General features: G+C 35.8%; 1 protein-coding gene across 1 annotated transcript; it reads right to left on the reverse strand.

The window, feature by feature from the left end:
* Positions 1–300: 300 nt before the first annotated feature.
* Positions 301–24,650, reverse strand: JAK2 (Janus kinase 2; the record flags this gene model as incomplete). The annotated part of the gene is made up of 18 exons (XM_010164418.2): positions 24,504–24,650; positions 23,587–23,704; positions 23,271–23,416; positions 21,576–21,897; positions 19,992–20,111; positions 16,371–16,528; positions 14,863–14,974; positions 12,905–13,091; positions 11,285–11,412; positions 10,642–10,776; positions 9,369–9,456; positions 7,133–7,260; positions 6,207–6,345; positions 4,732–4,883; positions 3,517–3,667; positions 2,707–2,843; positions 1,336–1,525; positions 301–425 (listed from the first exon to the last, which is right to left on the reverse strand). Coding segments are annotated over exons 1-18 (2,655 nt in total), but the record flags the coding sequence as incomplete, so codon positions are not given.
* Positions 24,651–26,309: the final 1,659 nt, after the last annotated feature.

The following is a 26,309-nucleotide window of genomic DNA, read 5'->3' on the forward strand; positions in this document are numbered from 1 at the left end:
CCAACCCCTAACATTCTGTGATTCTGTGAAACTATAAAATAAACAAAAATAAATTGAGTATATTCTGCCTCAGTCAGCACATGAGCCAGTTTTAGCATCCTGTACTAAGATACTCAGAAGTTTGTCCAGTTCTTGAGTACAGGAGTATGTGTTGCTTTTTTTTTCAGGGTTATGTGGTGCTGGCAGCCCAACAATATTATAAAAGATACAATAAAACAATCAGTGATAGTTGTTTTGAGACAAATGAGACCAAAGAGACAAAAAATTGTTGAAAATTATCAGTCATCTGAAATTTCCTACCTTGCATATCTGAGATGCATATAGCAAAAGCTTCTTGTGGTCCAGCCTCTCCTTGTGTTTCTGCAGATAATCTCGTAAACTTCCATAAGGTAAATATTCCATAATTAATCTTAGATTCCTACGACCTTTTACAACAACAACAAAAAATACACTTAATTTTCTGTCATTTTGCACTGACAATTTTGAAATATATTTATTGATGTCTATGAGTAAAAGTAATAGGAAATAAGTCTTAATACCAAAAAATTAATTCATTATCTGTACATCGCTATGCAATTTTTCACATATTAGTTAACTGCATTTATTCAGGAAATGGCATTTATTTAAACAAAACAATAAAGTGCATATGCTTGATATACAGAGCATCACTAATCAAAATAATCTCATCAATACTTTAGCTACTACTGCTACAGGTGTATATCTATGTTCATGTAATTCCTGCTCATTGCTGAGATGAAACAGAATGGCAACTGACATCAACTGGTCAGCAATTTTATCATCTTTAAAAACTTAGTCTGATTTTGAATCCAATATTCTTTTTACAGCAAGATCCTGGGTAGAACCTATGCTTTCATTCATCAACTTCAACAGCATCAAAAATTCACTCGAATATATCTGTTTCTGAAAGTTTTTCCTTTCTAGTTTTTTACTATATACACTGTACAAGAATTGGCAATATCTACTTTGGGAAGTTATATTGAGCAAAAAACAGCAGTTACAAAATGGCTGCATTTTCCTACTTAGCCCTAAATTCTTTTTTAGGAAGACTTATGCTTTAAGATAAAGAAACTTGGTAACTATTCAAAACAGTACTTTCTCTAAATCAATCAAATAATCCAGTGAGCTGACTGAATAAAATGTCCACCTTCTACTGAGAAGCAGTATACAACATACACTACTTCCTTTGGTTTGTACTCTCTAAATTCTGGTAAAGTTAGGACAAGCTAGTGACTTTCCATAAACACTTACCTCTCTGAATTTCTCAGTATGCATACTTAGATGTATAACTGGAGGTGTAATCAGTATAGCACATACCTGCACTGTAGCATACTCCTTTGTATTTAACAATGTTATCATGCTGCAGAGATTTAAGTATTTCAATTTCTCTTTCAAAGTCTCTAAGGTGCTCTTCTGTGCTATGTTGCAGCTTTTTCACAGCCACCACCTCCCCAGTATTATCCTGCAGGGGATCATACCGGCACATCTCAACACTGCCAAAATTTCCCTAGAAGACAAACGGAAATATTTGATTTAAAAACAAGTCCATTTCTCTCAGTGCTTGCTCATACTGCTTCAGTGCTCACTGTATTAGCATTAAGGTGACCATAATTAATTATTTAAGTGAAATGCCACAAAACTTCCCTGGGCGAAAGAGAGTAGGATCACAGGTAACGGTTCTCTAAGGAAGCAAACAGCACCAGAGTAAAGGAGGAGAAGGAGAGGGAGTGATGTCCATTCATTTTTTCCTCCCCTTCTTCACAAATTTCGCCTTGCATTTCCAAATTGTCAGCTGGGATACTCCTTTTACTGGACTTGCAAGAACCCCTACATCTAGGTTCCTCTTGGCTCTTAATTCTCCTGTTTCTTGGTGGTTCCTTCCTCATTTGTTTCAATGTTCTACCTTTTTCTCTTTCTCTGTTTTCTTTATCTTCCTTTATGCAGTCATCACCTACCACTCTTCCTCTCCTTATGCTATGCTACCATTTATAATCAACAAAGAACCATCTGCAAACAGAAGTAGTTCTGCTGCTTCACTTCCAGGTCTGCTTTCACTAGTACTGAAGAGTCAAAGAAATGTATCACTATCATGTCAACAAAAAACATAAACCAGCAAGGAACCATTCTGGAAACAATGGTACTTGAGCAAAGATCTGCCAGCTGCACTTGGTCATCTGTCTAGGCATGCTTTCACACAAGCCAGGTTGCAATGACTTGCAAAACCGGTAACCAAATGCTGATTTCTAAAGCCTAAAATGTTCAAGGCCTACATATATCTCAAAGACATTACTGAACTTAGGGACTGCATATTCAGACTTCTCAGAATATACATGCACAAAAAAACCCAACCTCACTAGTTCTATGCAAGATTGCTCTGGAGCATTTTTAAATGAATACCAAGTATATTAAAAAAAAAAAAGTCAAATGCAGCTCTGCGTTACTGAAGATGATTTCAGCCTTTTGGTGTGACTGGATTCATTGTAGAGGTCAGCTGCCTTTCTTCTAGGTAACGATATTGTGAAACTGAAAAAAGATCTATAGGAAACGGCATGTTGTGGTCAGATATGACTGAAATTATTAATTTCTGTAACAGAAGTTTCAATGTAAATAATGTATATGGGGTCACTGGAAGATAACTGAAAAAGATAGTTCTTTCTTAGGCAATTAGAGAATTTCAAAACATCCTACCTTGCCAAGCTGCTGTAAAAACTTAAGATGTCTTTCTTCAAATTGTGTTGGGTCCCGGTCTTCAAAAGCACCAGAAAATCCAAGTGCTCCAATTCTCATATTTGGCAACATATCACTTTCTGTCAATAGCTCATAATCTGTAGGAGGAAGAAGGAAAGAGAGAAAGGGAACAGGAGGCAAAGAGAAGTGAATAGGAGAATGGAGAAACTACAATCATGGCACGTTCTACTTTTGCTTGGCATAGTCCAAGCTTAGTAGAATATTTAAAACCACCTTAATTTCTATATAGTAATTTGCAAAGACAGATGTAATACAAAAAAGCCAAATGTCTCATAGCGAGTCATGGTTAAATTTCCCAATTTTCTTTTTTGCAGGCCTACTGTACTTCAAATTTAGTAACTATTGGACAAACAACTCCACTACTGCAGAGGGGAGAAATGTAAACTTCCCAAGGGCTTGTGACAACAGGTGTCTGCCACTTGGAAAAAAGACAGACATCTATTTATTTTATTGAGAGAAAAAAAAAAGACAGTCACAAACAAAACATACTTGCTTAAGAGACTAGAATGTTTGGTATAGACATTAATCAAACCAGAAAACTGTTCTGAATGATAATGCTAACTTTTAATGTGTTCACTTTTAGAACAAACTAAAAAGCAGTAATATAGTGTCCATACAAAATTAGATTTCCGGGGCGGCTCTGGAGAGTGGTTGTGGGTCGACATACCAAAAAGAAAGGCACCATACGAAAATAAACCAATAGGAATGAGGGTTCTTTTTGCTTAGTGTGTTCTTGTATCACAGACTCACCTGGAGTGAACAAACTATTCAAGTCACGTATAATTGCTCTAAATGAAGGCCTGAAATCTGGCTCGTAATCCATACAGTTGTTTATAAGGTTTGCTAGTTCTGTCCAGTTGGGGGCAGGAAGCTGATGCCTATCTTCATAAAACTGTAGTTTCTGGAATTAAATAGATAAAAGCCACTAAGATAAAATCATGAAGAGTTGCAGAAGGCTTAACATCCTCACTAGAGCAGCCAAAAAATACAGCTCTCCATCTAGACTCTTACCTCACCAAACATACAGCTGACCAATTTATATCAAAAAACAAGGCTGACAATGTAGCAAGACTGGCATAATTTAATCAGTTAAGAAACTCCCAGTCAGTTACTAGTGGAAGATAAGAAAATAAAGAAAGATAATGAGAAATATGGTGTTTCCTTTGTTGGCAACTTCATACAAACTCAACAGGATGGGTCCAGCAGAAAATTCTATCCACCTGTGTGCTGGCTGGGCTCCTTCAGTGGTAAAAAGCTTCATCAGCGTTATGAAAGAATGTAGATTAGTACAGAAGAGGAAGGCAACTTCTGAAATACCTAGGGATCTATAAACTAGGTCTAGGTAGACCTTGGAGATTATTATAAGAGTTGATTACAACACCTGAGAAATCAGATTAGGCTTTGTGAGAAGGTAACAGTCCATTTATAAAAATAAGACTACAAATCTTTTTGTAGCATAGTAAAGGAAATAATCATTTTGCTTCCAACTAAGGAAGCAAATAAATAAGAAATAATATTTTTATGGAATGTGTTTCCCCTCCACTCCCTGCCACTAGTTGAGACCAAGTTAACGTTTCTGGTTTAGCTAAAAGAAGAGAACTGTCTGCAAGACACAGTCTTACAGTACTTAAGATGTTCAATTAATAGAATAACGCTAATTAAAATGCATGCACATTGTTAGGAATACTTTTTGTTTGAAGTGATACACTGTTGCAACAAAGCAACAGAAGCATGAATAAGATAATACTGGCACCGCTTTACTCTGTTCCCATAACAGTCAAAATAAACAACACAAAACCAGACCTCAAATCATTACTTCTGATCATTTTCTACCAGTAGAAGTGGCCTTTTCCTACAGCAGTCACAGGTCACACCACTTTACATGCTAAGATAGTTACAACAGCAGATGATTTAAATCAGAAGTGTCCAAAGAACTGTCATAACTGCAGACTCGCTGATACTTACCCTTGAAGAATCCAGTGCACTCAGAGGTTTGTCTCCTCCACTGCAGATTTCCCACAAAGTAGTACCAAAACTCCATTTATCTGTGGCCAAGCTTAATTGTTTAGGATTCTCAATACATTCAGGTGGAACCCATGGTATCCTCTCAAGAAGAACTGTGCAATCACACAAAAGAAACAACGTTAGGATGAATAATAAAAACAGAAAATTCTACAACATACTTGATTTAGTAAAAACTACTTTAGTACACATAGGTATTTCATTATGTAATGTGCTTTTAATACCTTTGTAAGATTTTGTTCCTGTTGAAAAGACCCAAAATACCTATAGTATGTACAAAAATAGTTTTTATGAAGCAGAGTGAAGGATCATTAGTTTTATTCTAAAATGAGCTGCATGTTATAAAATACCTTATCATCATTTCCACACTATATTTTTGCTCCAACTTTTGTATTTCCCCCAATGTTATCAAGATTTTGTAGCTACTGCAAAGCAACTAGATGGAAAAGAGTAAGAAGTACTTTGCTAGTGGTTGGCACATTACGGCACAGCAAAAGGCACCGTAACAAGAAATTTCATACTATTTGATTTTAAAACTTTTGATACTGATTGTAGTAATAAGTTAAAAGATGGTATTGTACTGATGTAGATTTAGAGCTCCTTAAAATTACATCTTGTAAGATTAATGTAGGCTTCTAATTTAAAAAGTGAGAGTTTAAATAGTTTAACGGAAAATAATGACATTCCATTGCTTATAGTCTCTTAGATGCATTATTTCTTTTGGTATGTATAAAATTACCAAGTATAAAGTGTGTTCTTTTTCCCAAAATTATTACAAAGACTAGATAAAGAACAGTAAGTTTACTTCAGCTTCATTAGCATAACAATCTTGCACATGCTTCTAATTTCTTTTCATTTAATTAGTTTTGCTGTTTATAAAGCATTAGAACAGCCTCAGTGGCAGATGATAATCCAGTATTTTTAGCATCATCAAGTGGCTTCAGGTATTCAACAAGAAATGCATTGAAGATTATTTTCAACTGCCAGGCAGCATTTTCAGAAGTGCATTTACTTTCAACATTAAAAGCTTCTCCAAGATATAAAAATGACAATTTAATCTTGATCAAGAATAGGATAATAAGTCCAGCAGTTACCTGCAGATGCAAGAGACTTGCACATGGTACGTTATAGCATATAATAGTACTACCAGTGAAAAAAAAGTTGCAAATGAGAACAGCAGGAAAAAAACCCCTCACACAATGGAGAATCATGATTTTATTTCCTATAGCCATTTGCTGATAAAGAAGATACACTTAAAACTGCTGACTAGGACTGCAGAGATTATTTTAAAATGACAGATGGATGAAGGAACTTTAACTACAACAGAAGTACCTTAGATGGCAGTCAGAAAAAAAACCCACCCAAACTTATTTTTCAAGTCAGAAGCAATAAACAAGAAAGCTGACACAAAGACTTACTATCTCTTGGCAAAACTGTAATACTGATGCCAGGATCACTGAGTTTTATAAATGGAAGGTTTCCAGATTTCCTGTCTTCCTCTCTGATAAGCAAGATGTTTTTCGCACAGACATTTCCATGAACAAGGCCTTTATCCTCCTATGAACAGAAATACATCTTTTATATACTGACAAAAAAAAAATCTTATGGTTGAAGAGGTATTTAAAAAACAGTACTTTACAGCCTGAGAGAAACATCAGCAAAGAAAATAATGATCACAGATTAAGTTGATCAAATCTCAGACATTTCACCAGTTCCTCTCAAGAGTTATAGTTTCTAGCCAATTTCCATTAATTTTAATTATCTACCTAAATTTTCAAGTTTAAAACTATTTGATATATGTTAATACAGATTAATACTGATCCATCAGTATGATTCATTTAAAATTAATATGAGAGCATTTAAACTCTGTTAAAGGGAAGATTAATCTAATTATCCTTTCTCGAATAATAGCCTTTATGTTGCATTAAACAGACTGCAAGATTGGGAGCTAATGCACAAGAAGAATGTACTAGCAGTTTGAACAGTACAATGATTTCTCCTCACAGTGGTTAACTACTAACACTATCAGGAAATAGTTTATGTTCAGCATCATGAGCTGACAGGGAAAAAACAGGAAGCACTGATTCCTGGGGGGGCAGGAGGGGAAATACTGAAAATGTGTTTTTATTTCACATTAAAACATAAAGCATTAAAAAAGAATGTGAAATTAAATTACACTTCATGCAAGTCACAAAGGTCTGCCCTTGGCTATCCACTATCTTGTATATGCCCAGTCTATCTTCAAATACCCTCCAGAGTTTCAAGAAGCAGGGTAATAGCTCAGCCATTCTACATGTATTAGGCTGAATTAGCCATTAACAAAACTGAAGAATAAACTACTTACCAGAAAATGCATGGCTAATGCCAACTGTTTGGCTACTTCCAGCTTCCACAAGATATTGATAACGTTTTTGTTCTTTTTCAAGTATGTGTCCAAGGATCCAAATTTTACATATTCTTGTACAAGGATGTCTGATTTAAAATGGTAAAAAGAGTAACAATTAAAACCAACAACAAATAATGGAATTTTGGGAGAAAATAATTACTCTAGTGCTACCCATCTCTTCCTTTGATACCTTGTTGTTCAACTAACTATAAATTCAAAGCTATATAACATCTGACCATTGCCACAAATATTCTATGTTCTTTATACTTCTTCAGGGTGTGGAAGGTCACCTAATTTCTTCTCAAACGCAAAATTACTAGCTTTAATAGTCTTTTACAGAATAGGTTTCCAACTTAACAAATCCAGTGAGTATCCTTCCACCCTGACTTGAAAGGCACAATAAATAGCCTACCTTCTGATAAAGCATAGTAGTGTACAGCTGTATCAGTGGAGTGAGTTGAATACTATTCAAGTCATTTACTTCATAGTTGTTTGCAATCTATATTCTTAATGAAAAATATCATGCTTTGCTGACAAAATCTGCTGCTCTTGAAAATGGACTAATATTTGCACTAAAAAACATTGGTGTATAGGTATGACAAAGGCCTCCATGCAATCATCCAGCAAGTAACCCAAGAAACAAGATCCATTTCATAGTACTGCACAGTCTTCATCAGTTTCAGTACAATTTCAGATTGCATGACTGAACTCTTGCCTTCAGCTGCAAGATACTCACATTGCAGTGCTTCTCATTTTAACTCTAGTTTAGACACAGGAAACTACCGGTATTATATTTGGTTATAACAAATCAACTGATTTTTCTAACAAATTCATTTTAGAGACAGCAAACTTTTTTTTTTTTTACAATTATGTGAAGCAATTTTCATCAAATCTGTACATCAAGTCTATAATCCACAGAAAAAATAACAGCCTCTCTTCCTATTTCTTAGTAACTGTCTCTTACTAAACTGTAATAAGTCTCTTGCCTCTAGAAATGGATAGATGGTTCTATTTCTGAAGGCCAACTGTGATCTAAAGGAGAAATAAATAACCGTATACTTTTTTTTTTTTTAAATTATACACTTGATCTACCTGAAATTTTATAGATAGCCCTTATGCCTGGTAAAATAAATAAACTAGAAAAAACACTGATGGGCATTTTTGCAAAGAAACTGGCATAACAGGTTTTTGGCCAAACATAGTGCTGTGCTTTTTCCAGCTACCCAAGAGAAGCAAATCCTGATACAGAATCCATCCTCCCTTTTGCAAACTCCTTCTGTCTTAAAGCAGGCAACTGTCTACATAATCTGCTTATACAGTTACTACAAAATGCTTCATTTTGTTACAAATTTATCAACACAAAAGAAAAATTGTTTAAGGGCAAACTGACATTTCTGCCCAAAGACTAAATGAAGAGGAAAAACTACCAAAGTGAGATCCAGCATTGCATATTTGAAGACAGCACATGTAAGCATATGACAACCAATCAAAATTAAGATTTCATCACAAGATGTTATAAATATATTACAGGTGTTCTTCAAAAAAACCTTATTAATATATAGTCACAATGCAGTAAGGTAAACTGAAAACACATTCTACACCTGTAGATGATGCAAAGATTTTATCTTTGTTAACGTTTTGTAGTGTTTTTGTTGAAATAATGGGACCTCATATTTTCAGAATGGCATCTCTAAACCAAACATCCCAAAGCTGTATTTGTGCTCACTAAGTCAGCACATGACTGGGAAAGGGTCACAGTTTCTGTGTTTCTGATCACAGTAAGCAATGATTTTCTTGGGTAGCCAAGCACTTCACTTTCTTAGCTAACCACACTTGATACAAGGTAAGGGTGCAATTTTTCTGGCAATCAAAAGCTCATTTCAGAAGCTTGGTAAAACTTTTTGCAAGTGAGATTTTCAGATAGAATAGACACAACTGTGAGCAATTTACAGTGGTTACTATTCACACTGACTGTTTTTCAACAATTTTTTGTATTTGCTTTGTTACCACCATATTAATTAGTTCTCAGACACCAAGACTAATGCTACTGCAACGTGAACATATATTGGGTGTCCAGTTGGTGTGACTGGTTGTTTTGTTTCAGTTTTTTCCGCTGCTTTTACCCAGAACCAATGGCAAGCTTGAATGACAGCTGTGTAAAATTAGTACAAAAAGATAATGAATTTCTACTTACTTTCCTCTCCGCATACACAGACTCCATAATTTAACACCAAATGTTTGTAAGAAAGCTGGCTCATCATACTTGCTGCCTCAAAGAAGGACTTTGATGAAGGGAAGAGAGAGATTGATAGAGAATAAACATCAATGAAAACAAACCCACAAAACATTACACTATTTCTAACAAATTTATTAAAACCACATATATTTTTAAAAACATTTCAACATCCATCTCATTGAAAAGACCCTGTGTAACATATTTTATATTGTTTGAGGTGGTATTAGTTTGTTGAGGTGTTTTTTGTTATTTATTTATTTTAAAAATAACTGATAATCCACATTCCAGAAAGATTAGCAACCTCTTTTTCCGCAGGCAAGTGTAGCTCCATAGTTTAAAAAGAATCTTTTTTTCCACATTAGTTAACTAAGTAAAGCTAAACTACAGACAAATTCACAATGCACTATTCAATTTCCAATTTATTCTTTCATAATGCATCATTCAGTTTCCAATTTATTTCTTCATAGCACATTATTAAGTTAAAAGACAAGAAGTATTACATCACTCATCTACTACTGCGAGACCTTACCTAACCTTGTAAGGAAGGTTTCAGATGCTTTTATTTCTTTAGTAATTTTTTTTATTTTGTTCAGTGGCATCTCCAGCTACACTTGCTTGTGTACTTATTAGTCACCCAACAAAACTTACACTGGTAATGTATCTGAGCCCAAGATTGTGTACTAGTTTTTGCACAAAGGCATTTCAGGTTTGGTCATAGCTTCACTCAAACAGTGAAAAGTCTAAGTGAATACGGATGACTCTACATATGGCAAGTGTTTCTCATACATAAATACTTCTGATTTTTTACAACTTGATGTGAAATGTTGATTTTACTGGAGAATCAGTATGAATCCAAAACACTGAAGATAGTTGAATAAAATAAAGTATTTTTTCTGTAAGTGTTGGTCCCCCATCTGAACTTACTGGTAAAGGCAATTCTGTGGCCATACCACCTCTCCTGTGGTATTTTTATCATAGAAAGAAACTGTTCTCTGGATTTCAGGACGTAGCTCTGAATTCTCTGATGGATGGGGAGAGGGGAAATAAGGTACATAGATGTACTTCCCAAAACCAGTCTCAAATCCATACCCCTCCAGTGTCACGCAGTCAAGAATTAGCTTGGTTCAATATTCAACCCACTACCATATAACAAATACTCATTTATTGTAAGAAAAGTAATGCTCAACATAGAATGGACAAAAGTTATACAGCAGTCAACAATCACACCAACCTCAGAGTAGTTTCTATGCACTTTATCCAGCACCTTTAAAAGAACTTCAGTTTGATGGAGCTGGCCATAATCTCCCACTTCTTTCCTTACACCTTTGAAAATCTTAGTAAACGTGCCCTGTCCAAGACTCTCCTCCTAAAAGATTGATGGGAAAAAAATCAGAAATCTCTGCCTGTTTTGCAAGAGATACTTTAAACAACCACTCTAAGTGATGCATATGCAAATCTTTACAGCTAGCACACCTCTAGATTCATACTGAGGGGATAAGGAAGCAACTATATCAGAAACATCTTAAATATTTTCTTATTTTTTATTAACTCCTCAAGGATCTCAGAAAACTTGCTGCAAGAACCAGAGAGGAAGAAATTGCTGTTAAGATACATTTAGACATCCCTAAAAGTAAAGACAACTGCTATTGCAGTAAAAAGGATATTTCTCATGTACAAAAAAACCCAATTATTTGTATTGATGGAAAATAAGAAAAAAAAAACAAAACCCAAAACTTTCTCTCATAAGTCTAAATAAGGAAAATTATTGCAAAATCTCCTAGCTCAGAAAAGGCTCTTTTAAACATATATTGAGTTTTTTTAAAAATAGTCTGTATGAAACCATCTGCAGTGGAAAAAGCAACTAATGGACTTACAAATATCAAGTCCTCATTCCGGATTTTGTGAAAGACCATCTGGTTGACATTATTGTGTCTCTGCAGCGTAGGTGATGAAGGTACATCGGAAACACTATTGCTTCTGAAGACTAGGAGATTTGATTTATCTGGGAGAAGAAAGAGGGTGGGGAAAAGAAAAACAAAGTAAATTTGTGAAATATAAAACTAAATCAATATTATTTCAGTAAGATTAATAATGAGAAGTCATTAATCCAATGAAAAGAAGATACCACATTGAGATCCATTTATTCAAAAAGCCACACAGTATTTAATTAAACAAATTCAAAGTCTGATTTTTTATAATCAGCAAAAACATTTAGGTTCACTCAGCTATATTAAGTTTCTTAAGCACTCGGAATTTTGACAAACATTCTGAAAATATTCCTGCCTCCTTTCATATTTTAACTTCTGCTGTATTTGTAATAACAATCAGAGATGGAAAAAGGGGATGCAAGTCACCTTCTTTTATATTACAAAGTAATTCTGCTAAAGGTGTGCATAGCTTTCTGGTGCCTCTAATGCCTCTAAAGCTTTTACTTATTTTTGCCCTGGCAGCACTTTAGTGATCCAGATTGCCTTATGTTTACCAGAGTAATTATTCTTTGACTGATTTTGGAAAAAACTTCTCCACAAAGTAGAGCAGGTCTGCCAGTGAAACTAAAGCTTATAGGTACAAATTTGCAGGTATATGCCCGCGTGCATGCAGATTATATTTATTCAATAGTTTATTCTGATGTATACACATTTTTTGATTTGATGGAAATAAGGTTACAAAATCATTCTCTGAAATGTACATATGTTTATGTTTTTTATTTCAAATCTTTTATAAGCTTTTGAATCCATTAGCTAATTTCAATCAAATCTGAGAGAAGTAAAAGTGGTATAAAATAGAACTCTGTTCTCTCAAGCTTTTGCTTAAATAGGGATTTGGATAGAGACAAAGACTAATATTAACTCTAAGTAGTACTGCTTAGAAGAAGCAAAAAGGGCAGATGTTATCAGAATTCATAAAGTAGAAAGACGTTACGAATATCAAAGCTATGCAAAAATCTTTAATGTAAATTCAAGAAAATCCACTCCTCAGGCAGGAACTCTATTCCATGTGTATTTTTCAGTGTTAAAAAGAAGTTGAAATCACACTGCAGCCTTGGCATAATTCAGCTTTTTCATTCATTTCATTTGTCAACAAACAACAAAAGAAATTCACTAGCATTGTTGGTTCCACTGGTTATGGAACTATCCCCTCAAATAGAAATGATAGATTTAGTAGCTCTTTCCTTCTCAAGACAAGAAAACACTTGATTGAAGAAGAAATGCTGCAGCACACAATCCACTGCAATGTAGAAACCAGTTTTGCTTCTAATCAGGCAACTGGCTACCATGATTCTTTCTGGAAGACCACCTTTTAATAAGATAAAATTTGGCAGACACTAGGACTGAAAACTATGACTAAGAAGATGAACAAATAGGTCAGTGAATTTAAAAAAGCTCACATAAACATAAATATCTACTTATCAGAGAGTCATTTAATGTTAACTTATTTTTAAATCTTTAATCTAAATGTTGGAAACTCTTCTTAGAAATAACCTTTCCTCTTACCTTTTGGTTTTGGAGGACAGCATTTGATGAACTGGAAAATTATGCTGTCTGAACGGACAGTTTCTGTCTGGTAACAGGTCAACAAATCCTTAAGGCTGCTAAAACTTCTCTTGGTTCCACTAAGATTATATTCTCCATTCTCATTCTTCGTAATTAAGCAGTGCTTGTAATCAGTCGTATTCTCACGCTGAAAAGATTTTTTCCATTTTTCCATCCATCCAAAATAAAATTTATCAATATTTAGCATTTGAAAACTTATTTAAATGTATAGCACTCTACTAATTAAAGAAAGAATGCTTCAGCAAAATATTACTGTAAATTTGTTATTTTCTTCTCACTCTGTAATATTGATTCTGAGAAAACACGATTCTACTCGCATGACTGGAATTAGCATGTTGATGCTACAAAAAACAAAACTTACAAAATCTGCAAAGATGGAGCTGAGAAAAGATAATGGATCCTAGGAAAAATCCTTCAGGGTTGTAATGAAAGCTTCTTCACTTTTACATAGGGTAATATAAAAACAAAATTTTGTTGGAAGCAATAGCCCAAATGCTCACACTTCCACTCTCATGTTCTTTTGGCAAGCATTGCAGATCTCAGCTGTATTTCTACTTTTTTGTCATCTGCAGTACAGGTCTAAGCAATTAGTTCCTAGCACAGATTTTCAATATGCCCTGAATTATTTTTACAGTAAGTCTTGAAAAATCCCATTAAACATTTTTAAACAAGAGAAGCTCTTAATAATGTTCTTATGGTCCTTCACATCAACACTGCAGAAAATGTTACAAAAAATTCTGAATTTCAAAAGCCATCTAATGGCTTGCCCAGAGAGATTCAGAACAAGAAAAAAAAAAGTGGCTAGGTCACTTAATGGCAGGCTTAACTCACAAGACAACTCTCAGACTTTGATTCTCTAAGCTTGCTCAGGGACTGATGTCTTAGTTTAAAAAATTCCCTATGAAACACACTTCACTAACTAGACATAAAAACTTTGTGAAATTGTTCTTAAAATGGCAGTTTACTTCTCCATCCACACATCAAAATTATTTTTGTCATTTTCAGAGGCAGTATTTAGCAAACTTGCTAGCCTGCTGCAAACCAGCAGGAAAATCCACGTACTATATTCCCTAGTTAAAAGCCCCAAGGTAGCTCTGTTAGTTTAATTAGAGAAGCCCATCCTTGGAACAGTATCATGCAATTATGTAACAGCAACATTAAAGTACTGTATTATCACTAATTGCAATCTCACAGAGGAAAGGTACATCTGGTTCTTTAGCTGCATGAGAATTGCAGGTATTCCAAGGGTGGCTCCTGCTCTAGCTAAATACCAGATATCCAGCAGATCTGTGTTAATGTAACAGCTGCCAAATAATCTGGCTTTCCCAGCAATGGGATGGGAACAAGACCCAAACCCAGAGAACTTGTGAAGGAGAGAGACTCCCAGATCACCAAGGGCTGTATACTCAGCCTAACTAAACCCTATTCAGGAGGGGAGTGGAGTTGGGGTGGGTGCAAATCCCACGAAAAAATCCAACTAAAAACCCTCAAACCTTTAAAAAAGAAAAAAAAAACAAACAAAACCAACCAACCAAAACTCCCCAAAAAACACCAAACCAGAAACAAATGAAAAAAGCAAACTGCTCCAGCACCCAAACATATACTACAGTACCAAGAGCCACGTCACCATCCCCAGAACTCTCAAGCTCTCTTCCCTCCACCTGTCTTGTTCTCCTAGGCATATGGTATATGCCATTAGTGATTCTTTTACCATATAAGTTTTTTGATGTTTCTCACAAGACCCTGAAATTTGGCCAATCTAACAGGTGTAGCTATAGAATATATATATCAGACAAACAGTCTGAAGAGAAAATTCAGAATCATTTACTGAACATCCCTGGTTCATTATTATAACACAATAAAGATAATAGAGGTACTATCTAAGGCAGAATACAAACCTCTATAGCAAAGGTGAGGAAGTATTTTTTAAAATCTTTAGGACTGCAACGAAGAACGTAGAAACCAGTCTGATTACCTGCTTTCTTCAGTTTACTGATAGCAAAGTCCATCCTAGTAAAAAGAAAATGTTCAATATTGTATATTTTCAAGATCCAGGAACATCAGAGATTGGGCAATGAGCACTATTATTAGATATCTAATAGAAAAACGATTCAAATTCTAAATGTTTTACAGCTTCCTTTAACTTAATCTTTTTTTCCCTTTATTTTCCAATATTCAGAGTGGCTGCTTATATATCGAGCAGCATATTAAAAATTCTTAATACTGGAAACACCACATTTATTTGATGAGAAATCTTACAGCCTAAAAAAGTATATTCCTCCTAGGCTTATGGCATGACTTTCAACATCCATTATGGAAGAAGATGTAATAAAATTATCTAATAAATAAGTTAAAATTAGCAAAATATTTGTGTGGGTGAAAAAGATGGGTTTACCTTGGGAAAGGGCTAACAAGAAAGGAGCTGAAATAAAACTTCATTTGTTACTACAAGAACAAATTTCCCTTTAAGCAGGCCTTGTTAACTGACTATTACTATCCATCTTGGCGAATGAGGAATAGAATGGCTTGGAAAGGTCTGGACTCATCGCACATCCTTCTAAATAGCCCTAAATAAAGGTCAACATACAGCATTAGTCATTAGTGCAATAAATGTGATTAGAACTGTATAGGTCCCAAGCATTTTCTTCCTTATCTCTTCTAAAGGTTATAGCACCTATCCTCTTTCTGTCATTGGGAAATTTACAGAACTATTTTGTATTAGCTTAATAGACAGTGCTAGTTTCATGCAACATACTTGCATATATCAGCTTTCAAGCTTTCTGTAACTAAAGCAACTATCCATTTTATTCTGCCAAACAAGACATTTCTAAGCTCCCATGTGTGCTTCTGCAAACAATAAACAATACTATATGAACTAGTAAAAAACTTAAAAAACCTCAATGAATGTATTAAATTCTTCCCCTAAAAAAAAAAAAAGTAGCAAAGCAAGCAAACAAAGAGACAACATTCCTTAAAAATAAACAAAGCCTTCAATTTATACAGCTAGCAGATTACTGCAGTCCTTGCTCAAATATTGAACAGTGTTTTGCCCTTGACAACTCAGACAATATAACTGCTAGAGGCTGCAGAGAAAACATGAGATCTTCTGTCTATGACACTGTATATTGCTGCCATGGTAGTAACTATAATTCTGTAAAATCAGTATCATGACTTTACTGCCTGCCTCACTTGAAAAAAAGAAGGGAAGAAAATTAAAACCAGAATCTTTTAATTTCTTTTTTATAATACATTATTGAAAAATAAGAGGAAAAATGTAAAGCATCTTATGTTACATAGATTTAATAAATACACATTTCAAGATGTCTAGTTCAGTCCATAGTTCAGTCAACTAAAGTTCATCTTTCAAAAATAGTATCACCTTGTTATATTGCTAAAAATTGCTTACAAAATTGGTCCATGGCAGTTGCTTTGGATATTTTCAAGGACTGATGGTGGTGCTACTTCTTTACAGAGATAATGGTGGGCATCCGCAGTTAATCTGTAATATCCATCAATTAATGATATAAAGGACAGAGCTTCTCTTAATGACTGAAATTCAGCCTCCTGTTAAATTGCCAGTGGACAATGGCGGGGAGAGAGAGAGAGAGAGATAGAGAGAGAAAGAGAGAGAGAAATAATTTCAATTTTTAATACACAACACAAAATTCCTGGATATGGTAATGGTATAAAAGATATAAATATATGCATACATTAAAGATATCCTGATAATTTTCAACTACTGTTTGTATAGTTCTACCTTCCTGATTCCACCCAAAACTTGTTAGCAATCATCAATGTTCAAAATTAAACCCAAACCTAACACATCTACCATAAAAAACCCCTTACTCTAAATAAATGAAACAGCAGAGGAATGGTGACAAGAGGAAACATTTGAAAGGGAAAAACTGAGTAGATGCAACTCGGCATGACAGACACCTACTGCACTAGCAACACAGTGTTATTTTTTTTTTCTTAAAGGAAAGCCTTTGCTTATCAAAGATTTATGGGGCTGCCTTCAAGTCGCAAAGAAACATCTCTAGAAAAGTACCTGCCTGAAAATTTAAGTAGTCATCAGCAAAAAATGGCATCCTGAGCCAGATCATAGATAGAAGCTGACCTTTAACTGCTACGAAGATAGATGCAATGGATAGAAGTGGGGAGAACAGTAATGTAGCCAAAGGAAAAGGGGGTGTGGAAAAGGTCTATGCAGAATATGTTGAATAGGTAAGAACAGGGCAAAATTAAATCCATCTGTAACAACATATTTATTATTGCCAATAAGGGAGAATAGAGTCTATTTTTATATAATTACCTGTATTTTCTTAATATTTTGACAGTTGTATCAGAGCATTGAAGGCTGTCTTTAATTCAACAAAGAAGTGCTAGACTACCATCTACAGAGTCACACTAGATTTCACTTAGTAATGTAGGCCAACAGAACAGGCTTTAGTACGCGCTGCACAAGTTTGCCCACGACACTGGGGACACACTTAGTGTCTGAACACAACTGCGTGGCAAATTCTTCGCTAAAGAGCAATAAAAAAGTTGGCGCTCTTGATCACATGCCAAGAATTTGTTTGGAGTCTTCAAACTCCTTATTAAAAGGGGACCTGGAAACAGGTTCCTGTTGTTTCAACATGATCAGAAAACCTATACAAACAACAGACCTAGAAATCCAGCCATTTTAATCAATTCATGTATCCAAAACTGCTATAAGCAATTTTGCACTGCTATAAGCAATTCTACTACTTGTGTAAGAGGTTAAACTCAATCATTCTACATCAGCTAATTTATACATCAGCTAATTCTGGTGCGTATAGTGTCCACACAGAAACGATAAGCAAAACAGCAACTACTGCACTTTCTCCTATTCTGCCTGACTCTTCAGTAAGCTTTTTTAGACAAGCTCTTAAAAAGTCACTTTTACCCTCATATGCAGTCAAGTACCTAACTACTGCTACTAAGAGTTTTTAAAGAGAATTTCAATGGTTGAAGATTATGGAAGCCTTCTCCACCAATAAAATATTATTATGCTCTCAGCATCATAGTTACATACCACAAATATTCCAGCTACTCTTACATTTCAATAAAGAGCCTTGAAAAAATTTCAAATTCACAGTAAGTCATTCTGTGCCACTAAAGTAGGAAATTAATGTGAAACACAATTCTATAAATGAAAGTAAGCCATATGCCTTTTTTAAAAAAAACAAAAGAGCATAACCAGAGAGACAATAAAATTAGTTAATACTTACTGAAATATTTTTGGAATTTCTTAAGATTACTTTTACAGAAAAGAAGTACATAAGCTGTACACAGCTTTTTCACACACACACAGAGAAGGAAGCTCTCCAATCACACAAATGCCAGAGATGGGGAGCCCTGAAGGCCTATGAAGTCACAAAAGATAAAGGAAGAAAGAATTTGTACTGCGTTTGCATGGCTAGGTTTTGGTAGCAGGGGGGCTACAAAGGTGGCTTCTGTGAGAAGCTGCCAGAAGCTTTCACTGTCTCTGACAGAGCTAATGCCAGCCGGCTACAAGATGGACCCACTGCTGGGTCAAGGCTGAGGTCATCAGCAACGGTGGTAGCACCTCTCCGATAATGTATTTAAGAAGCGGAAAAGGAAAACTGCACAACTGCAGCTGTAGAGAGGAGTGGGAACATGTGAGAGAAACAACTCTGCAGACACCAAGGTCAGTGAAGAAGGAGGGGGAGGAGGTGCTACAGGCGCTGGAGCAGAGATTCCCCTGCAGCCTGTGGTGAAGACCATGGTGAGGCAGGCTGTCCCCTTGCAGCCAACCGAGGACCTCACACCAGAGCAGGTGGATGCCTGAAGGAGGCTGCGACCCCATGGAGAGCCCACACTGGAGCAGGTTCCTGGCAGAACCTGAGGCCCTGTGGAGAGAGGAGCCGATGCTGGAGCAGGTTTGCTGGCAGGACTGGTGACCCCGTGGGGGACCCACACCAGAGCAGTCTGTTCCTGAAGGACTGCACCCCATGGAAAGGACGCAGGCTGGAGCAGTCTGTGAAGAACTGCAGCCTGTGGGAAGGACCCACATTTGAGAAGTTTGTGGAGGACTGCCTCCTGTGGGAGAAACCCCACACCAGAGCAGAGGAAGAGTGTGAGGAGGAAGGAGCAGCATGTGATTAACTGACCACAACCCCCATTTCCTGTCCCCCCTTGTGCTGCTCATGGAGAGCAGGTAGAGAAAACTGGGAGTGAAGTTGAGCCCAGGAAGAAGGGAGGGATGGGGAGAAGGTGCTTTTAAGATTTGTTTTTACTTCTTATTATCTTTCTCTGATTTGACTGGCAATAAATTAATTTCCCCAAGTTGAGTCTGTTTTTCCCCTGATGGTAACTGATGAGTGATCTCCTTGTCCTCATCTCAAACTATGAGCCTTTTGTCATATTTTTCTCCCTCTGTCTAGTTGAGAAGGGGGAGTAATAGAGTGGCTTTGGTAGGCACACTTGCATTTAGCCAGTGTCAACCCATCCCATAACTATGTGCTAGTTACACCTGCTGGAAAGTGTGAGTCAAGTGCAATGCTGAAGTTCAAACTGAAACACCTTAACTTTTTATATTCATGTATAAAATACTTTAAGATCTTCAAAGAATTTTAAACAGTAAAAGCAATTATATTTTGCCCCAACACTGATCTTCTGTGTACCATCATTCTTTCAGAGCATTTTGAAGCCTTTCTCAATGTGCTGGTCACTGACAGACAGCTTACTATGACAACATGGAAACAGTATGGTCGACAGCTAAAACCATAGACTCCAAACTCAATCTGTGTATCAGAAGTTACCCTCAGCTACGAATGTCTACTTCTATTTCAGTTCATGCAGAGAGCTTTGAATGCAAAAGATCTTTGGTGTTCTAATACACTGTTTATATTGCTGAAATGCATTTAGTTTTACCTCATACTTAATTAACATGGTAACTGGTACAGTATTATACAATACTGTAAATACCAGAGACTGCTCAAATCAACACCTATTTGAAAAAACAGCAAGCAAATAAACAGACCAGATTCTTGCTGTCTTGTTTGTGAATGGTGACAATTCTTCTTTCACTGGAGCCTTCTTGGCTTGCTTGTTTAATGCTGACATCAATGATATCAGGAAAATCACAGTATGTTTGTAAATCCTGCAATAAATACTGGTTATTTAATGTCAGTAGTAACATAAATAGCAACTAAAAAACCCCACCTAATTGCAGCATTAGAATTCCTACAACTCTGAACTTGTAAACTAGCAACAAAGAGGATCATAAAACCTTAAATATGCCATTACAAATGAAAAAAGGAGTTTTGTGTTTATGGGGCCATCATTAGGAGCATCAAATAAAAAATGCACAAAGATCCAGGAGCCGTGAGTGGAAATATCCATATATGGGATGGGGTTTTTTTATTGTAGATATTAGTTTACTAAGTTTTTATAACCAATTTTATAAAGTTCCTATACCAGTGAAAATATATGCAACCTACACTACCTCTGTCAATAAGTGAGATATTATTAATTAAAAAAAATTTGTCAATTTCTATAGGAAATATGACCAATTTAAACACTATTCTTACTAAAGGCTTGATTGCCAGCCCAAACAGCATACTACGCATAAATTTTCTAGACCTAAAACTAGAAATTGCAAAATCTGACATTTACGTTAGCTCCTGCCAGAGCAACTGGCACTTATGGGCAACTTAGGAAATGCAGAGGGTTGATACATAGCGACTACAAATGAGGTAACTGGACCTAATGTCAGTCTACAAATATTGTAAGAACATCACACAAAAAAATCTATGTACATTTTCACAAATTATTATAGCATACTGTAAAATACAGCCTTTTGTAGTTTGTTCTTCACTGCTATCTATTATGCATCAAAACTACCAAACTATCAGATGCAATTATTTTGGAAAACTGACATGTGTTCCACTTTGCCTTTAATTTTACCTTTGGAAAATTCCCACAGTCTCAACGTATGCTGCTACGCGTTTGTACCAGATTCTGGTACATTCAGATTCAACAAAAATTAATAGACATGCTGGGCATGTCTTAATTGCTAGCATTTGTTGGAACCATTTAGCATCTAATTCCTGAAAAAAGAGTATATGGACTCTGCAGTCATTGAAATGTCACTTTAAATTTGCTAACTCAGACATTGTTAGGAGTCTAACTGCAGCAGGAAAGAGGCATAGGTGTAGGGAAATTAACTGGTTTCTGGAGTTCTTAAAACCCTGCTCTCAAAGATAATTTGAGGTATTTGTGCATTTTACCTATATGCAGGGGCAGGATAATTACTTTTCTACATTAATTTTTTTACAGTAATGAAGGTACAACACTGAATTTTTTATTTGTCAAGCACAGAAGTACTACACATTCAAGTATTGACTTCTTTCTAATACTTCAATAAAAAAAACCTAATTTTAAAATCCTGCACTATTTAAGTCAATAGATTTCTGTAAGCCTCAGCCATACCGAAATTGTATCATCACTGTGAAGTAAAATTTACTTACCCAGTTTATCTGGGGTAAATCAGAACTTCTAACATTAGCTAATCACTCTGTTACATGATAAACTGCACAATTATTAAAACAGTAAAATAAATTACCTGCTCTGACAGTGTCTCACAGTCTTTAAGTTTTCCTCTTGAGCACTGAATTCCACCATTTCCAGTTATTACAATGGTTGCAAAACTTTCCTCTCCAGAAGGATCTCCACCGGGTTCTTTTACTTCAAAAACCTCTGAATAGAAGGCAGGCTGAAGGGTTTCCAGATTTATAAGATACTTAAGTTTCAAGTTTCTGGCAGTAGCTTTGCATTGGCCAAACTGTTGTATAAATTTGCGGAACCTGTACCTTATTCTTTTTCGCGTCAAAATGTGGTAATCTTGGATTTTTGCTCGCACACATTTAGGCAAAAACATTTTGTAGCTGTGAATAGACAACCAACAAAAAAACTACTGATTTTAGCCACTAAATCCAGCAAAGATAATTAGTTTTGCACTAAACAAGTGAACATGAAAATATCTTTTCCACTAAATGTAACCTTATTCTTTAACTGTAGGATAACAAGGATCCTTTAGTCGATCTGTAGTATGTTCTCTCAAATACAGCCCCGTTTCTTCTGTTTTCCCACCTCACTCAGTTTCAACATATATTACATAATGCATTTTCCATAAATCCAGATATGTTTGTTCTAATCACCACTGAAGTTTTGAGGTAAGGCAGCAGTTGCTTTGTTTGGTGTAGAAGTTGGAAAGAAGATACTGCGCAAGATAGAGGCAACTACACAGATAGAGGACAGACTTCCTGGTTGAAAATATAGGTGGTAGAATACAACACTGTGGTTGGTTCTCACTGAAGTTCCTGTATCACAGTCCATATTCTCTATCAAGAGGCAGAAGAGTGGTTTGTCACCTACAATAAGCTGGCCAGTTCATTGTCTCATTCTGTTTTTTTACTCCTCCTGCTGCGTTTCATTAAAAGACAAACATGAAGCATTAAGTACTAAGCAGGGACAGAATACACTCAGTGGGAGTAGAAACTCCTTAGGTCAAGAAACCAAAGTGAGTTGATAAACTCAAGCAAGTTTAACAGAGATCTGCCCAAGATGGTTAAAAGCCTGGTGCATATGACATGACAGAAGAGGTATACCGGAGCTTGATTTGTTCAGCCTGGAGAAAAAAAGGCTCAAGTACGGTGTTCTACTAATTCAGTCTTCTCCATAACAGATGGTTATGGAGAAGACTGAATTAGACTCAGCCATGCACAGTGAAAGGACAAGAGGCAACAGAGGACAATCAGTATCACAGAGGAGACTGATTAGATGCAGAGAAAATCTTCCTCAATGAGGGTGATCATACACAGGACAAACTTGCCCAGAGATATGGTGGAATCTCCATCCCTGGACATTTTCAGAACTTGACTGGACAAAGCCCTGAGTAATTTCATCTAACTTCAAAGCTGGCCCTGATCTGAACAGTGGTTTGGATCTGATGACTCCCAGAGGTCTCTCCCAACTCAAATTATTACTTACATCCTTTCCCACACAAGTAGCTGCTGCCCTACGTCTCCTTAAGGGAATCAAATCCACGTACCCAAAAACTTGAATGGCCATAATGATACAAGCTTTCTATTAATTTCTAGTCACATTATAGGTAAGTTTATGGAATCATTACGTACAATAAATCATATGTAAATCATAACATATGTTACGTATAACATAACCTCCCATATGTTAACATGCAAAAATATTCTTTCCAGATATCACGTAGGTGTGATACAGTTATGAAGTATGGAGCCACCTGACTGAATTGTAAATAGCCAGTGGGGTTTGGTCCTTTTCTTTGGCCACTCTCATCATATCCAGAACAGCCATTCCAAGGCATTCTTCCTGTGTTTCATGAGTAACAGGCATCTGTATCCATCCATCCAAAAAATCATCTCGCCACTGAGAAAGAAGAATGCAAGAAAGCAAATTAAAGCTGTGGCAATGCTCACCAAAAGAAGTTTTTTTGGGTGTGGATTTTTCTACATAGTTACTATCAGAAGATGTGAAAAGGAATAAATACTAACAACCTTTATCAATCTGCATTAAAACAATAATCAAGCAAATCATACCTGTGCAAATAGGTAAGACATGACAAGATCATCAAGAACAGGGCTTTCTGCACCTCGAAGAATACCATACCGATATGCTCTGCTGGTGCCATTGCAATACCAGTGGGGAAAATAAAACCTGTTAGGAAATATTGAAGTGAACATCAATAAACAGATACTTTCACTTACCAACACCAGACATTATGGCTTTCATAGACATGTGCGTAGTGTTGGCTGGTTTGGAGGACCAATATGAAGCCCCAGTTAGTCAATGGAAGGCTTTGGATCCAGTTGCTGGTGTCTTAAAGTACTACAACATTTAAGCAGGATGATAAGCTGTACTGGTAGGAACAAGGAGCTCTGCAAAGTTATGCTCACTAATCAGAATATAGAAAATTTTGTGTAACTCTCTTCCAGCTTCCTTTGAGACAGTTCCTAAAGAAACACTCAGGCCATGTTATGCAACGTAAATAAACAAAATCTTTTATGTAAGAAAAACTGTCACTGTAGCTTTAGATGTACAAATTCAAAAATCAGGTTAGAGAAAAATAGTTCTATTGCAGACATCTGCTTGATTACATAGCATAATTACTACACATTTCAGAATGGCCACTAATTTCAAACAGGCAAGCACAGAGTAGATGAGATGTATCATTATTAAGAAAAATAGAATTTTTACTACTTTTGCTATGTTTTTTATTGTTTGTTTCTTCATCCTGACATGGTAAACATATGGTATATAGACAATTGATAAAATATGTCATTCGAACCTACTACAATAATTTTGATTCTTTTATCTATCTCTTATCAAGATATCACCAACGATCTGCTCATAACTTCTTAGAGAAACTATGGCTCAACTAAATTTCTTTTTGTTTGTGTTTTCTCACAAAGTTTTGCTTTACCATGAAAAGTGCATAATATTTGATTTAGATTACCTTATCCGGTAAATGAGGATGAGTCTTGTTGCTTCATCTACATGGAAGATGTGATTTGGGGGATACCACATTCTCTCTGTTTCACTCATGAGTGCGAACATGTTATGATACACTGGCATGATACCTAAACAAAGAACAGAGAAGCAAATATTTATAAGAAGTTGTTTTCACAAAGAATCAACCTTATTAAAAAAAAAAAATACTGTAGGTTAAAAGTAGCAGACTGGGACATGTCGTCCAAATATTCATTGCACTGCTCTATCAGTGTCAACAGCATTGCACTCATCACCCTATAATCTGGGGACTGGTTTTGCAGGTTTATTTTCTCATTCTTCCTTTACGTTTTCTTACTGCAGACTGTGTTCACCTGTTATCTTATACTTTACTGTTAGATTACAAGATTTGCTTTGTATGTATTTTAATACAGTGGCTTCTTAGCCTCTCAGTTTATTAACAGCTAACAACAGTGCATTACGTTTTTCCTTACCTTTTCAAAAAACAGATCTAGGCGCTGAATTTAAGATTTTACACCAATGAAAAATGAGAAGTAAAGCAATATAAAGAAATTCGTCATGACTAGGACAATCGCCTGTCACTTACACTTTAATAGTTCAGTTGAGAACAAAGCCAAGCATATACTGTTAATTAAACAATTTTTTTCGCTCAACAATTAAAGGTTGTTTTAATGAGAATTGACAAGCAATCCTACTTAATCACAAACTATGGAATCAGTTGAGCATCAACTCTTCAGCAGCACCACAATTTTAATTTGGCTTTGGGGCTCCCAGCTGAAAGGACAGCCTAAGACAGATGCCACAGCATTGTACTATGCTTCGGTCCATGCAATTCCAGTGCTATGATTTGGAAAACAAGTTAAATGCCTAAGAATTGACAGCACAAAAGGATGAACTTCCAACAACTGACAAACATACTTTGAAGACAGGAAGAGATACAGGTCTAGAGGTCAGAGAGAAGAATAAAAATTACAACGTGAAAGTCACAACAGTTCATAATGACAAACAAATAAGTGTACATTAAAGCAAGACACTTTGGGGGAAGAAGGCAAAAAATATTGAAAAAAATAACAGATAAAGACAACAAAAGTAACTTAAAATGACATTGAGAGACAAAAGAATTCTGGGAAAAGGCAAAGTACTCACAACCCCGTGTAAAGACTTCAAATGAATCACTGAAATTCATACAAGAAACCAGCAGGAAAAAAAAAAAAAATCCCTTATTTATTTATTTCTGTTGTGAACAACATTTACGTAATTACTGAATGGGGCAGAACCGTATTTCTTTCATCACATCTAAAGTGCATGTAAGACAATCAGTTAGAAACAACTAGTCAACTCCACATATAAAGCTGCAAAAGCTTGTGGAACAAAAAGTAATTCAGTCTTAAATAATGACTAGCTTAAACTTGTTACAAAATGGGGTTTGCCTCTGTAGGGAGTCAGTAGGAGGGCTAAGAACAAGATGTCTATTGTGCAGATGTCAGATTAAACTGCCGAAAGCTACATGCTAGTCATCTGACACTTGTTTAAACTAAAACTCACGGAAATACATCAGAACGGCAAGTTCTAACACATGGTTTTCTATGAAAAGGAGTCATAGACTTACAGGAAACCACAGAAATGGAAAGCATTATGTAAAGTAACCAGAAAGATAAACCAAAACTAAACAAAACCCCCAAAGAAATAACCCTGACAGGATTAGTAACAGAAGGATTGGCTGTAAATCCAGAGGTTGCAAATTAATGGTGCAGTAAGATATATTTGATCCATCAGAGTTTTAAGAAATATT

The sequence above is a fragment of the Antrostomus carolinensis genome, unplaced genomic scaffold (assembly GCF_000700745.2).
Source record: "Antrostomus carolinensis isolate BGI_N321 unplaced genomic scaffold, ASM70074v2 scaffold8183, whole genome shotgun sequence".
In the NCBI taxonomy this organism is placed as follows: Eukaryota; Metazoa; Chordata; class Aves; order Caprimulgiformes; family Caprimulgidae; genus Antrostomus; species Antrostomus carolinensis.